The 15,520-nt window shown below is 34.2% G+C and overlaps 2 protein-coding genes across 6 annotated transcripts in view; one reads left to right on the top strand and one right to left on the bottom strand.

The window, feature by feature from the left end:
* Window positions 1-323: 323 nt before the first annotated feature.
* Window positions 324-15,520, bottom strand: part of LOC115884532 — a 125,267-nt gene continuing 110,070 nt past the window's right edge. For 4 of the 5 annotated variants that reach the window (XM_030903161.1, XM_030903138.1, XM_030903152.1 and 1 more), the window contains exons 4-5: window positions 6,058-6,217; window positions 324-4,281 (exon numbers count right to left, since the gene is read on the bottom strand). In XM_030903161.1, the coding sequence (XP_030759021.1) occupies window positions 4,074-4,281; window positions 6,058-6,217 (368 nt within the window). In that variant the 3' untranslated portion in view covers window positions 324-4,073. The remainder of the gene's footprint in view (window positions 4,282-6,057; window positions 6,218-15,520) is intronic. The other variant, XM_030903170.1, reaches the window with a different exon arrangement.
* Window positions 7,378-9,138, top strand: LOC115884567 (putative uncharacterized protein DDB_G0292636). The gene is made up of 2 exons (XM_030903191.1): window positions 7,378-7,448; window positions 7,987-9,138. Exon 2 carries the CDS (start codon window positions 8,192-8,194, stop codon window positions 8,777-8,779), a length of 588 nt encoding a protein of 195 aa, XP_030759051.1. The 5' UTR covers window positions 7,378-7,448; window positions 7,987-8,191; the 3' UTR covers window positions 8,780-9,138.

The raw sequence follows: 15,520 nt of genomic DNA on the forward strand, positions 1-15,520 counted from the left end.
ACAACCCTTCAATTAACCCTGTATAATAAGCCAAATACTAAAGTTTATAGAAAACTGAATTTATGAATTAAAGCTGATAGATTTATATACAGTTTGCTTAAAAAATAATGAAAATAGTACTAAAAGTAAAAAATATATAACACTTTTTTCTCCGTTGCGTTTTTTTGCATCTAACTGTATAAAAGGAGATGGGAGAAAATTTTAAAATTAGAGGATTTATTTTTAAAACGGTATTTCTCTTTGAAGGATTATTCAAAATGATCTATCAAGGGCGGTTTCTAACGAAATAGTAATGGGTTAGATAAATAGAAAACAACAACGAGCAAAAGTAGAAATTTAATATACATTTATTGTAACTAAATAGAAGAATAAATTACAGATATTATTACATAATATATCGTAATAACTCAGCCTGGGACAAGTTATTAGATATAAAGACAACAGCAGAAAAAATGGTTAGGTACATCCATAGGATGTAAATTTGTTAATCCACAGGTTTATGTGTGGGTTTTTTATGCATCCGTCATGCGTTATCCATTGATGAAATGGTGATGTGTCGGTATTTGAGTAACGCGATTTTGGAGCGGTATTTTTTTTGTAACGTCGTGTCGCGCTCCATAACGAATCAGGACCCTGTTACTGAAGAATGACCATCATAATAACGACAGAGCTATAAATTATTTATAATTTGTAAATAACTTATTTGTAATCGCTCTTGGAGTTAGGCTAAGAACATAGTGGAGCGACGGGGATAGCGGCAAGCAAGCAGCGCGATACCGCGTCGAGCAAGCCTCGAGGTGCTGAAACATAGTAGTGCGACGAGGAATAGGCTAGGTACTTGTGCAGCTTTATTATTTTAATTTCCTTATTGATAATTTAAAATGTTACCAGAATTCTGGACAGTAGTGTCGAAAACATTTGCTTTATTCGAAACTAACAAACCAAAAGGTGTAGTCCTTGAAATTTTCAAAAACCAGAGAGAGTGTGGGAAGTTTCATAACCTTTATGAAAATTTGTTACCACTTCATCTCATAACGTATCTAAAATGTACCGATTATGGTGATTACTATCTTTTTGGTCCCATAAAATCTCTCTTACAATTACTAAATCTATTAATATTTAGGAATCCATCGTTTTCTACAGCGCGACAGAGCCACGAAAACAAAATTATTTGAATCGATCTCGCCGCCCGATCTAACTGCTCGAGCAGATCGCTTTACTATGTTCACACGTACTTGACTTCACAGGTTTGTTTTGGACGCGATGTGTCGCTGCTTGCTCGCCGCTATCCTCGTCGCTCCACTATGTTCTTAGCCTTAGCTCGAACCGCAGTAACCGCATAGCGCCGTGTTTCGCTCCAGCCGTCGCCGTCGCCGTCGCGCTCCTGGAGTCGCGATCTCGTCGGTCGCGAACAGTAGTAACTTGAACTGGAACTGGTAAGTACGTAGGGGCGCGCTTTGATCGGTCGCCGTTGACGTTGATGCTCCCGTTACAGTCGTTACGATACTTTCGAGATCGCGATTTTCGGTAGGTCTAGGTACTAGACATTTTTGATTGATAATAAATACATGTTAGGTACATTAGCTAGTTACAAATAAACACTTTTATAAAAATAAGAAAAAACAAAGAAGTATGACCGAAAAAAAAGGAAATTTGTAAAGCTACTTTCAATTGATTAAAAATATAATCCCAATTAGAGTTATATAATAGTCTGCAGAGAAAGAGAATTGCATTTTATTAACATACGGGAAGAAAGTAAGACTGATTTTATTTTGATTATCTGACATGAACATTTTACTTCTAACGTTTTTACCAATAAGGAATATCGTAGATAAAAACATACACGTAGATAAATAAATTTAGCATATGACGTAGGTATCTCGAATAATGATTCAAATTATGTTACTTTTTATTGTTTAAGCTAAACTATTTTTAAAGTAAACAGATTTTAAGAAAAAGGATAGGAAAATATAATTATCTTACAAATGTATGTATTTTAATTTAAATTCTAACGGTTATAACGTGTATCAGAAGAATATATTTTTAAGTATTATTGGCAAAAATATAAAATCTATTAAAAGCTAATCTTCAGTCTGAAGAAAAGATGGCGAATAAAAAGTATTGAATAGCTTTATTTTCAAAATTAAAAGCTAATATAACTAAATTCTTCTAGCCACCTGCATGTTTTTTTATTGTTTACAAATTTGGGTGGTTTATGAATTGTTATTGTTTGTGAATATGCACGAACACAAAAATAACGGCAGGGAGAGGAGTAGGTAAGTACAGTGACCAGAAATACCGTATAGACGGGAACAGCGACAATATTGGAAGCCGGAGTCTCGGTTACAAAATCGCGGTATTTCTCTGGAACGGTCGCTATTGTAACGCGACTAATGTGGAACCAGTATTCCCATCACTACTGTGATATAATATCTGTCATGTTTGAACACACAGATGACGGATGCATATAAACTCTATAATTCAATTTGGTCAGTAACATCACATAATATAAAGTACGTCTACTGGATCTGTGTCTATCAAAGAAATACGGACAAAAAAAGCATTTAAATAAACAGCAATATATAAGCGGCAGACCACGTGGTCCTTGACGAGTATGTCACCGCAAAACACTCCGCCCACTCATTTCATTGGCTACTTGCAAATTTGTCAAATTGTATTGATGGGACGCGTCGTCTAATTTTTTACGAGAAACATCGAGAGAATATCTTTTTCCCTCTTACGGATGCCCCGTAGCTACAGAATGAATAGACGTACAGTAACATAAATTTTAAACGGAAAAAAATAATGCTTTAATTTTAAATATCATTTACGAGTATACCAACTGCCAAGTTAGATAAAAATGAATGTGACTAAAATATTTTGATCAGGCATGCTTTCTATTCACCTGTATTCACTGCCAAAGCCAAAGCTCGCTGGGTCATAAATTTATTTGAATAGAATTGAATATAGTTGCCTTCTATGAATGTATTTCTGAGTATTGTATGTATGTAAAAAGTTGGTGAAGTGAAACCTAGTGAAACCAAAGACATCTAAATAAAGGGAGACAAAACAATTTACACTTTTATTATTTATTTACATTTATCGCAATCACGAACCGTGTTCCAAAAGTCGATGATGACAGATTTACGCGGTATGTGATAGAATACGGTTCGAGTTCCAAATGTTATTATTGTTATTAATGTTTTTTGGGTACCTATAGAAACGTTAAACTAAATATTTGTATAGGTATATAACATATAACTTTAATTAATATACATATGTAGATTGTGCCAGGATTATACCTTTGAAATTATTTTTAGTTTTCTACCTTGGTTTTCTAATTAAATTATATTAGGGAACTTACAATGACAACTAGCGGCATCGCTGCGGATTCATCTTTACTACGAAATTGTCTAAATCTGTAGGAATTACGCTGACATTTGACATTTTCATTTGTTTCCATTCAAATTATATTTGACAGCGCGCGATTGTGAGTTTTCTGCGGTAGTTAAAAGTTTTTGTAGCTTTTGAACAATTTTCTAATAGTTATTAGTGTTTATTGCAAAGAAAACTATTTAAAGTAGTTTTTAACTATCTACGATGGTTCGCCAGTGCATAGTTTGTAAAAAGGTGGACTATTCCAACCCGGAATTGATATTTCGACGGTAAGTGTCATTACGTTTTTTTACCTAGCCATGCTTACAGTAGCGTATCTAGATACTTTTAGTTATAAGTAGATTATTACAAAAATACGTATATTTTCTTATTTGTTGGCGCTTTCGATTGTGAAATTAGAGTTACCCTCAGTTAGACCTCAGGCAAAACTAGTTATAATGGAAAATTGGTCTGAGGCAATTCCAAACAATTTTTGATAAAATTCATCAATTTTTGATAAAAAAAACATCACGCCACTGATAGAGCCAAATGACCTTTTTAACTCTCATACTTGCTCTCATAAAAGTGTCAAACCATGTATGATTCGAACAAATTGAGTTTTATGAATGGAGTGTTCTGTCTACCCATTTAGATGTCTTTGGGTGAAACTACAAATTAGTATTTTAATGATTACGTCCTTAACTATTATATCTAATATATTTATTTAAGTCGTTCCAGCTAATAGAATAATCAATTTTCAAGTGTCCATAATTGGTTAGACCGAAGTTGTTTGGTTTTCTTCTCAATCTTCGGACATCGTCGTATATGGGCATTGTTCTGTCAGTTCGCTTTGGCATCTCATCTAGTCTGCTGTACAGCTCGTGTCTGGAAGTGTATGGATCATAACTGTAAAATAATGAATAGTTTAATAAAAAAAGAGGAACGGTCGAGTATAGTCTGCCCAACGGAAAGGATCCCTGACAGTGACAGTTGTGTCTATCATTTTAACTTACAGGGAAATTGTAATTTCTGTAATTTTTTGGAAGTCGACTATCGAAATATTTCCTGGGTCGTTGGACAGACTATATTTAGAACTAAAAGATATATAATATAATAGCTCCCGCATATAGCGTTTAACGCCTTGGGAGTACAGCTTGCTATGCTAGAGCCGTTCGGTATGCAAGGAAGGTAATGTGGCTAGCACTACGTTTCAACCGCCTAATATTACCTCAGGATTGTGAATCCCAAGTACTCATTTAAGGCTGAGTCGACCTAGGTACTCATACTATTTTTATTTTAATAAAAATAGTCGACTGATGAAATGCCGGGTATAGGATTCGAACCCACTACCTTGAGATTGGTAGACAAGAGCCTGTACCTCTACGCCACCGGGCACCTAGATATAATTATTTTAATAAGGCACTAAAAAATATAAATATTTTAATACTGATACTATTAACAAGAACGACATAATGGTTGTCCTTCTGAATGAGGGCTGCTGTTTCTTGTTTATTGTTGTCAGGTTAACAAGTAATTTTATTCTCGACTTGTTTTTCATAGTGGTGTATGGTCAGTAAGACCTGTTGTTATATGTTGGATTCCTATTTAAACTAAAAGGTTTTACTTTTTTAAAAAAAAAATTGTATCTCTTGAAAAAGGTAATATATTTAATTAAGAGGTGAAAGAATAAATAAATATCAGCAAAATGTTAACAGTAGCTGGTACAAATGTAAGAACTTGACAACGCTGTTTCCGATACGCTTCAGTCCGTCCGCCAAAAAAATGTATGGCAGGAAAGAATATGGAACGGAAGGGAAACGGAACGGATAGTGTGCATTGTCCTATTCATTTACATGACATGTTTTATGTAAACGGAAGGTAGCTGATAAGTAAGGTGTAGTGAGAATCAACCTTTAAGTAGACAGAGTGGGTGATTGCCGGAGACAGTGTTGCCAGAACTACGGATTAACCCGTAGATTTACGGATTTTGGGTACGGTACGTTAATAATACGGATTTTTTTAAATTCGAATAAAATCTAATAGTCTCCATCGCATGACGGGCCCATAGTCCAGACGATATAATTATAATAACAAGGAAACATGATTAAACCTAATTTAATCAAGATACATTGCTTTTAGTTTCATGGATGAAACTTCCTTAAAATAATAGTCTTTTACATAAAGTAAAAAATACTGAAGGATAGAAATATTTTGATATAGTAAGAATATTTATTTTTATTGTTTAATCTATATTTAACACGAATAAATTTCAATACATAAACGTGGATTTTTTATCCAAAGATATTTTCCTCAAACGTATTACAGATATTACACATCTGGCAACACTGTCGTTTTCAGATCCGCACCGTCTCTGATATGCCTTCGCTGGCCGAATTAAGAAAATGCGTGTTTTATGCGTTGGCCGCACAATGAGTTGGGGCTCCACCGTACAGCACTTGAGACGTTATGGAAAATCAAAATCAGCCCTGTCACGAATTCGCCCATTATGTTGCCTATCTTCCCAATTCATTCAATCAACGCTATGATCAATCAGAGCGTCATCGGATAATGGTATCAACGGATGACAGTTATAAAAAATATTTTTTATCCTATTGGACAAGTTAAATTGGATGACAAGTTAAATTGGATGATGAGTTTGACTAGTATAGTATAAAAACTTACTCTGTAGAGTCTCCATATGATGAACTTAAACTTCGATCAAGTTGGCTTTTGTATGTCGTATTTACAGCGACGGGAACTGTTACACGTCGAACACGGCCATTCTTATCATAAATGCCAAATACGGAATTGTCTGGAAATCCTTCTTCATATGGACTCTCTTCTAAAAAAAACAGACAATGAATTACTTTTTTATAGATATATTTAAACGTCTATTATATTTTTATATTTAATTGATTATTCTTTAAAATTGGTATACAGGTCCTTCAACCAACATGTGAGTTGCCTAGTTTCCACCCGACAAATCCACACAAGTCAAATGTTGAAAAATTGGAAAATAACTGTTTAGAGTTGTTAAGTACTAAATGTAAAGTCAATATTTTAGCGCCAGAAAAGGATTTGTCGTAGTTTGCAGTGTATACAGGGTGGTCCGAACTGTATTCCGGAAACTTCGGCAGCATATTCTGCAGAAAAACATAAATAAAAGAGCTCGTATAAATGTATGTCCTAAAATACTTAATTTTGGAGATACAGGGTGTAGAAGTTGAATTTTTATTTCGATTTTTTCGAAATAATTTCTGAAGTGACGTCAATATTTGGATGAAAATTGGTGTCTGGGAGTTTTTTAACATGAGAAATTTGATTTTGATATCAATAATACCTACATCTGTTTTAACAAAGGTTTCAACAATCAAATAGTAAAGGTCTACTGAAAATGACCCTTAATATTATTTTGAAGAGGCATGAATTCCCCATAGAATGTCGGAATAATTGGGTGTACTATTTAAAACAAAAGAGTAACTTGCCTTTAAAAGTGACACTGTTTGTTTTGTCTCACCCTGTATAACTTTTTGGTCCCAGTTTTAATTTGATTTAAAAAGTACAATGGTTAGTTTAACTACATATTAGGCTATACCGGGTAAATTCCAATTTAGGTAGCTTTTATTGAAATTTAAAATTTGTCTTCGTTTTTAGAAAATGTTAAATATGTGAAAAACTTTACATTTAAGTCATTTGTTTCTCTAATGAAGCTTATCTTTATTTTTCTCATAGAATCCGACAATCAATTAATACAAAAAAAAACAACTTTGATGTATAACTTTTTTAGGGACTCTCTGTAGAACTCTATATTTTAAAAAAATGCTCTAAATTAACATAGGGTAAACCAACCAGTGAATGAATGTGACCCAGTTAATGAAAAAAAAAACTTTATCTTGCTCTAATAAGGTATACGGCCATTAAACTCTATTTGTTGTCCTTTTATAATCTAATTTACACTGCGTAGTTTACGACTAACTTGCTGAAATACAACCAGTTAATAAACGACACGTGCAAATCGCCGTTCAAAGTTGTAGTCTGACGTTGTTAGTCTTTTAAGCGCCATTTTCTTTAGGGTAAGTAGATGCATATCCTATTATTAATGATGGTATTTAATTGTTCATAAAATATAAAAGCTTGGCAGTGTGTGAGAATATATATTTCAAGAATTCATCGTTATTAATCCAAAAGTAAAACATCTATTATCTTTTAGGTTATATTTTTATTTAATGTGTTTAATAACTGGCGGGAAAAAAGTTCAAATTCCAGTGAATGAACGGCTGTTCATTTACTGGTATTTTATTCGATTATCTGAAATTGCTTTAAAATGACCCTTAAGCTTTGTTTACATATGTAAATCCATTAAAATACCTTAAATGTAATAAAAATAAATGCCAGCCAGTAAATGAACAGGATTTTGAATCGTTTACTTACTGGATATTGTTCCTGTTCATTTACTAGATTAAGCATAAGACCTTTTTGCAAATGATTTCTGTCTCTTATTATTAGGATAAGTGGGCACTAGTTTTTGTTTTGGAGGTTTAATTTTTAGTATTATAGTTTTATCAAAAGTTTTCGGCGATTACTAAAAATAAATATTTTTTGTTGGTACAGATGGAGCGGAAATACACTAGATTCAAATATTCCAAAGAGCAGTTGTCACTGGGTATCAGAGCAGTAGAATCAGGCAGCATGAACTTAAGTGATGCCTCTAGGCGATAACTTCAACAAAATGGGTAGAATTTCATCAAGAACAAGATAAAATAAAGCGTCAAAAAGAGGAAGACATTAAAAAAAACTCGATAGAGAAAGAAAGCGAATGGAACAACAAGAACGAAAAAATAAGATCAGGCGACAGTATGAAATAAAGAGACCTAACAGAAACTTGAGTGAAAACCTGTCACTTTTTGAATTGAAGCTAAAACAAGGACAAGAAAGAAAAACATGCAAAAAACAAGAGAAAAAGTCAGAAAAGCGGAAGCGTGATAAAGATCAGAAAATCGAGCAACAGTATACAAAACGGTTTAACAGAGATGATTCCTCAAGTACGGATGAAAATCTGTCACTATTTGAATTGAAACTACAAGGACAAAAAAAGAAAACATACGAAAAACAAGAAAAATGGTCAGAAATGACGAAGCGTAATAATGCTCAAAAAATCGAAGAATCGGACGAAGAAGGAACTAAGAATAAAATTTCCCCTAAATTGTCATCAATAAGTTTAGAAAAATCAACATCAAATTTTGACTTAAGCGTTCCTTTTGTTAAAGGTGATTATGTTCTGGTAAACTATGAGGATTCACATTATCCTGGCCTAATAAAGGCTGTTAAAAATAATGAATATAAAGTAAGTGCTCTCCATGCTACATTTATTTATTTATCGTATGCCAAACACATGGTACAATAAAAGTAATATGTATACAAATATACACAAAAGAATATAGAAAAACACGTACAACACTCAAAATTATAAACAAAATATATACACTGACAGAGGTAAAGATAAAAAACATCCATAGTACAAAAAAGAACACTTGGAAGTGGCCGTCACCACCTGATCAAATTTGGTATTACTCGGATAAAATTGTGAAAAAAATTGCTGTTCCAATACCTCATAGCGCTGAAGGGACTTTTGTTATTAATATGTAAATGCAGCATAATATTTTTTATATTATATTCTTACCTGATTATGTTTATTAAAAGCTTATGTTTATTTAAACTTGAATTTTTGTAAAGCTTAATTTAATAAATACAACGTTCATTAACTGGTCTTTATGTGTTTATTTACTGACTTCTATCGTTCATTTACTAGATATTTCGCTTATTCGCCGAAAATTGAAATTTGTGAAACCGTATTATTTTATTTTTGTGTCTAGGTAATATTTTCTTAATTTTTCAATTATAGATAGTTGCCTTTGTACCAGTTTTACCCCATATTATATAAAATAAAAAATCGTGATTTATTTAAAGTTAATACTTCGGTTAACTGTTCATTCACTGGTCGATTGACCCTAAATATGTTCACAATATTTCATTTCAATACAAACTGTCGTTCTTCTTGGAGCCTTCGCATGGTATAAAAGACGCCACCCTGTATTTTCACTTTTCTCGACATTTCTAATGGGTTATTAAATATTTTACATGAATATAATCGGTTTCACATTTTTGCAGAAATTGATTGTATCTAATTATGGAAATAACTACATTATTGGTACTTTTATGAGGTATTTAAGTAGTTAATTTCAAATTGTCGATATTTTCCTGTCCACTTATTACAGCGAAGTGAAAGCACGTTGATTACATATACTGAGTTGCAAAGAAAGTGGAAGGTATAATACCAAAAATAAACAGATATTTTATTCGAGATATGTTTTTGTTATAACGATATTCATAAAATGAAAGTTAACGCCATATCTTACTACAAAACTTACATCCTCAGAGTTAATAGGTGTGAAATTTATTAAATTTAAACATTAATAAAATGATATAAGATGGTTTTATTTCATACTGCGTCGCAAAACACACCTTTACATATAATAATAGCTCCCGTATATAGCATTTAACGCCTTGGGAGTAGCAAGGTACAGCTTGCTATACTAGAGCCGTTCGGTATACAACGAAGGTAATGTGGCTAGCACTACGCTTCAACCGCCTATTATTACCTCAGGATTGTGAATCCCAAGTACTCATTTAAGAGTCGACCTAGGTACCCAAACTATTTTTATTTTAATAAAAATAGTCGGCTGATGAAATGCCGGGTGTGGGAATCGAACCCACACCTTGAGATTTGTAGACGAGAGCCTGTACCTCTACGCCACCGGGCACCTTGACCAAGACACCAAGACACCTTTACATACCTACTTGATTGTCGTCTGTTGATTTAGTCCGTAAAGTAAGGTTTTACAGTAATAAGGCCTGTATTTTTTACCGAATTTTAGACCATAGTCTTTTTCATACCGTCAGCTTCCTTAAAATAGGTAAATTTCTTTAATAGCACTGACTTTTGACTCCACTTTGACGTAAATAAAATTAGATGGTCAGGTCCTCCAAAAAGAATTGACTTCAAATTCAAGGGGGCAAAAGAGAAAGAGGGATATATCCTCTATTATAGATCCGGGACAACACCGGTATCAGGTTTAAGAAGAGACGAAGTTAAAGAGATGGAGAAAATGAAGACAGATCCTCCAGTCTCCACCTCACGGGTACCTCAGACGGAGACAAGCTCCTCGACTTTGAAGGGCACGGAGGGCTAAACCCCAACCGTGGAAGGGGGTATCCCTTGTAGGAGGTAGATGTCCACTCCTCGGAGGATGAATATATTTGTTGTCAGAGGAGGATAGGAAATACCCTGTTCCCCCTACAACAGGGGGACACAATTCTTAATCTAAGTACACAATAGATCTTTAAAATCGCAGTGATTAACCCCCCTTCCATTCATTCTCCATTCTCTACGTGTAATCGTATATCAGTATTACTGATAATGCTTCTACCTGTAAATGCAATAATATCCAAAAGATATGAGATGAGCGGATTAAAAAATACTCAATTATTTAAAAACATTTTTATTCAAACAGTATGAAGTAAAACATTGTACGCCATTTGTCCGCAATCTGGGGGCACGGCAGTGTCCCCGCCGCGCCAAGTCGAACACAGCCGTACCATCCTTTTCTCGAAGGCGTCGTATTAGCGTCATTTTTGGCCATCCTGTAACTGCGTTGTGTAGCTGGCTAGGTTACCAAAATATCTAGTAATTATTCCTCAGTTTATGAGGTATCGCTTGTCAAATTTCTTTAATTTTGACATTGACTCTCTGACAGATTATCAAAATTCTAAAAGCTACTTTTAGATGTCACAAACTTCAAATATCTAATTTTAGGTAGCTTTAAGCTTATAACCAAAAGAAAAAAATGAAAAACCTCAAAATATCCTTATGGATTAAAAGTTAGCTGTCTAGCCGTTACCGGTATCTTACTTTCCAGTCCAGAAAAAAGTAGAAAACTAGAATTAACCGAAGCGGTCTCTTCTGATTTTATTTGTATATCAATGTAGCAACAATTATTTAAGGATTATGATTTTTTTCTAGTCAAACTTCTTTAATTTCGCCCAGTGACTCACACGCCGTCATCAAAATTCTAAGGTACTTCTAGAAGTGTTACAAACTTCTAAATTGAATTTTAGGTAGCATTAAGCTTATAATGGAAGGAAAAAATGAAAAATGTCGAAATATCCTTATGGATCAAAAGTTAGCTGTCTAGCCGCTACGGGTAACCGACTTTCCGGCGATGGTAACAGGAGGACCGGTTATAGGATTGTTTTAAAAATTTGGATTTTTATATAAATGCTGCTTCATCTATCTAAAATATTATCAGCGTTACAGAGTGTTGCCGGATCATTTGAAAAGTGGTAGAATCTTTGTTATTTTCAATAGAACACCGAGTATATTATTACATTTTTGGAAACTACTCTCATATCTCATAATTTTTCTATTATAGTAACTTATACCCTTGCTTATACCTATCTCTTATAGTTTTCGAGATAGAAAATAAAATATGTGTAAAATTGACAAAAACATGATTTTGAATAAGCGTTGGTAAAATCATGAACTGAACATTTTTTAAATAAATATTTGGATTATAACGAAAGTCGTTAGCAAACTAAAATTAATCCATTTGATATTGTCTGACTTTATACGATAACTCAAAGTTTAATAATTATTACACAGAAAGAAAAAACCGTGGGTGTTTGGGAAGGCTCGAAAGGAAACAATGTTTTTGCGACGTTTCGCGACTTTATTGAAAAACATATTAATCCATATTTTGCCTAAAAACATTTATGGCGATTCCAACCGCCAACACTAAGCCACATACGGAAGAAAGAACAAAAACTTAACGAGCATTTTTTGCCCGACGTACACTGATGCTCGGTTTGTGTCGTATTGATCGGTGTACGTCGGGCAAAAAATGCCCGTTAAATTGTGGCCCGTATGTGGCTTAGTGTTGGCGGTTGGAATCGCCATGAATGTTTTTAGGCAAAATATGGATTCATATGTTTTGGTGCCTGAAGAAGCGACAATAAAGTCGCGAAACGTCGCAAAAACATTGTTTCCTTTCGAGCCTTCCCAAACACCCACGATCTTTTTCTTTCTGCGTACTAATTATTACTGGGAACTAACAATAATCATAATTTAATAATTATTGCTAGTCAAACTACTTTAATATTTGAATGATATATTACCTGAGAAAAAATAGGACGATAACCTACAAAAAGAAACGAGATCCCATCAAAAACATAGAAGTTAAAAATGTTCGCAACAAAATTCTTCCACTATAAAAAGTTGTGAGATCTCATGTACCTAAAATCAAGTCAGTTAATCGCAGAGTCTGCAGCAAAGACTTCCTTGATACAGGTCGTTGAGCTTGTTCAGGTAACACTTGACAGCCATGTGTCCTGTCAAGGGGCCTGTTGTAATCCGCACTTTATTCCTGCTAAGCATTAGCAGTTCTTTTGCGGCTTTAGAGCTAGGTCCTTGGATAAAAGCCTTGCTGTGCCTGTGCCCCTGTCTGTTTCTCCAATGGGCATTGTGCTTTTCCCTGATCCAGAGTTTTAGTGCACTACGGGCCATACATTGGGGTATTCCCAGTACTGGCTCTGGACCAAGATAGGATGCCGATGATCCCTGCCTAGCTAGCTTATCGGCTTTTTCGTTGCCTTGGAATAATTTAATTCTGTTCCTTCGTGCCAGAGCTCCCAGTTCACCCAGGCATTCCCAGACGAGTCTCGACGATACCTTTGAGCTCATAAGCGCCCCAAGTGCCGCCTGACTGTCTGAGCATATATTGATGAGCTTACCTGAATAAGCTCTTCTATTATTTTCTTTTGCACATTGTAGAAAGGCGAAGATTTCTGTCTGGAATACGGTTGAGTGTTTACCTAAGGAAAAGGATAAGCTTGCCCTTGGTCTTTCCCCAAATACTCCAGCTCCTGTTTCTTCAGCGGTCTTTGACCCGTCTGTATACTAGTTTAGTCCATCCTGAAGGAATGTTATATCTGTCCACATTACTCGATCCATTTTGTTCACCTCGAATGGCTTGTGGTAGTGATAAAGGGGGGTCATTTGGTCCGATCTCATTGGGAGTAGAGGTCCTCCGATGGATAGAATCTCCCATCTTTAAGTGTCCTGTTTTTGTCCTATTTCCCAGAGACAAGACACTTTGTTGTTGATAGAGTCCCATTCTTGCCTCCGCCTGGATCAATATGTGAAGAGGCGGTCCAGAAGCGCCTCCATTGATGCAGTGGGCGTTGATATACAGGGTGGTCCGAATTGTATTCCGGAAACTTCGGCGGCATATTCTGCAGATAAATTAAATATATAGGCATATTATGGCAGTAAAAATTTCATTTTTATTTCGATCTTTTCCAAATAATTACTGAACTACCGTCAATATTTGGATAAAAATTGGTGTCTGGGAGTTTTTTGATACGAGAAATTTGATTTTGATGTCAATATGACTCCTCATAGTAGGGGGCGCCACCTACATGTATTTTAACTGTTTTGAAGAGTAATAACTTTTCGTCCGTACCTGTATAAAACTGCTGAGTGAAAAAATATACATTTCCGTGACTTTTTACGTAAAAAATATCTCTTGGTAAAAATCGTTACGAGCAACCGTTCTCAAGATATATAGAATGGAAATAGTCAATACATGCCATTATTGACAAAACATAAACACGTTGAGTAGATAGTTATTTGACCGAAATAATAAATTTGGTAAATTTTTATTTTTTTAAATTAATCATAAATTTTCTGCGAAAAATGGTGATAAAACAGTTTCTGTTGAACATTTGACACAAAACATTTCAAATTTATGATTTCAGTCTAATAACTATTTAGTCAACATGTTTATTTTATGTCATTGATGGCAGATATTGATAATTTCGAATCCAAATATCTCCAGAACCATTACTCGTAGCGATTTTTACCAAGAGATCTTTTTTACGTAAAAAACGTCTTAAATGTAGATTTTTTACTCAGTAGTTTTATACAGGTGCGGACGAAAAGTTATTACTGTTCAAGCCAGTTAAAAAATATACAGGTGGCGCCCTCTACAAGTAGGAGTCATATTGCCATCAAAATCAAATTTCTCATGCCAAAAAACACCCAGACACCAATTTTCATCCAAATATTGACTTTACTTCAAAAATTATTTGGAAAAAATTGAAATAAAAACGAAACTTCTACACCCTGTATCTCCGAAACAAAGCATTTTAGGACATAATTTATAGAAACTTTTTTACTTATTTTTATCTGCAGAATATGCTGTCGGAGTTTCCGGAATACAGTTCGGACCACCCTGTATAATAAATAAACTGACTTGGTTTTACATGAGATCTCACAACTTTTTATAGTGGAAGAATTGTGTTGCGAGATTTGGCATTTTTTTACATTCTATGTTTTTCATGGGATTAACTTTGACAGTATTCGTTACAGTAACATCTCATTCATACTGTAAAAGTTTATTTATCGGACTTATATCGTAAATATCTATTATATAATTTTAAATTTAAATGTCAATTATATAATTAGATTAGTTAAAGTACTTCAGAGAAGAAACGGATTTCATAAAAATATTGCGACGTAGCGCCACAGTGAGCGCACAAATTCTCTACAGAAAGTCTCTCGTTCGGAACAAATCATTCTTTATAACAAACGGTAGTTTTCATAAACAGCTAAATTACGATAATGTTCTGTTTATAAATTGAAGCATAACTAACACGAAATTGTCTTTTGGATGTGCTGCCGATTTATCAACAATTTAGTTTCAATAGATGTTTTGCGGTTTACAAATTCGACATAGTTTTTTGTTTTAACTGGATATTTAATAGGTAAGACATCGGATTTTGTATTAACTAATTCCAATTGATTTGACTGTTTATTTTATCAGTGGCGGACTAAGGGGGGTGGGGGGCGGAAGGGGCGGTCCGCCCCGGGACCCGTTTTTTAGGGGGCCTCCGAATCTTAATAAGTACCTAATTTTTTGTTCAACAGAAAATGAATTATCTGAATTTGCTATATTATAACTACTGCTGCCTTAAAAGTTTAAAAAGTGTATTTATATAAATATATTTCGTATTTTCGTTCTTTAGTGAT

Source organism: Sitophilus oryzae, unplaced genomic scaffold (genome assembly GCF_002938485.1).
Source record: "Sitophilus oryzae breed Bouriz unplaced genomic scaffold, Soryzae_2.0 scaffold_111_pilon_pilon, whole genome shotgun sequence".
Taxonomy (NCBI): Eukaryota; Metazoa; Arthropoda; class Insecta; order Coleoptera; family Curculionidae; genus Sitophilus; species Sitophilus oryzae.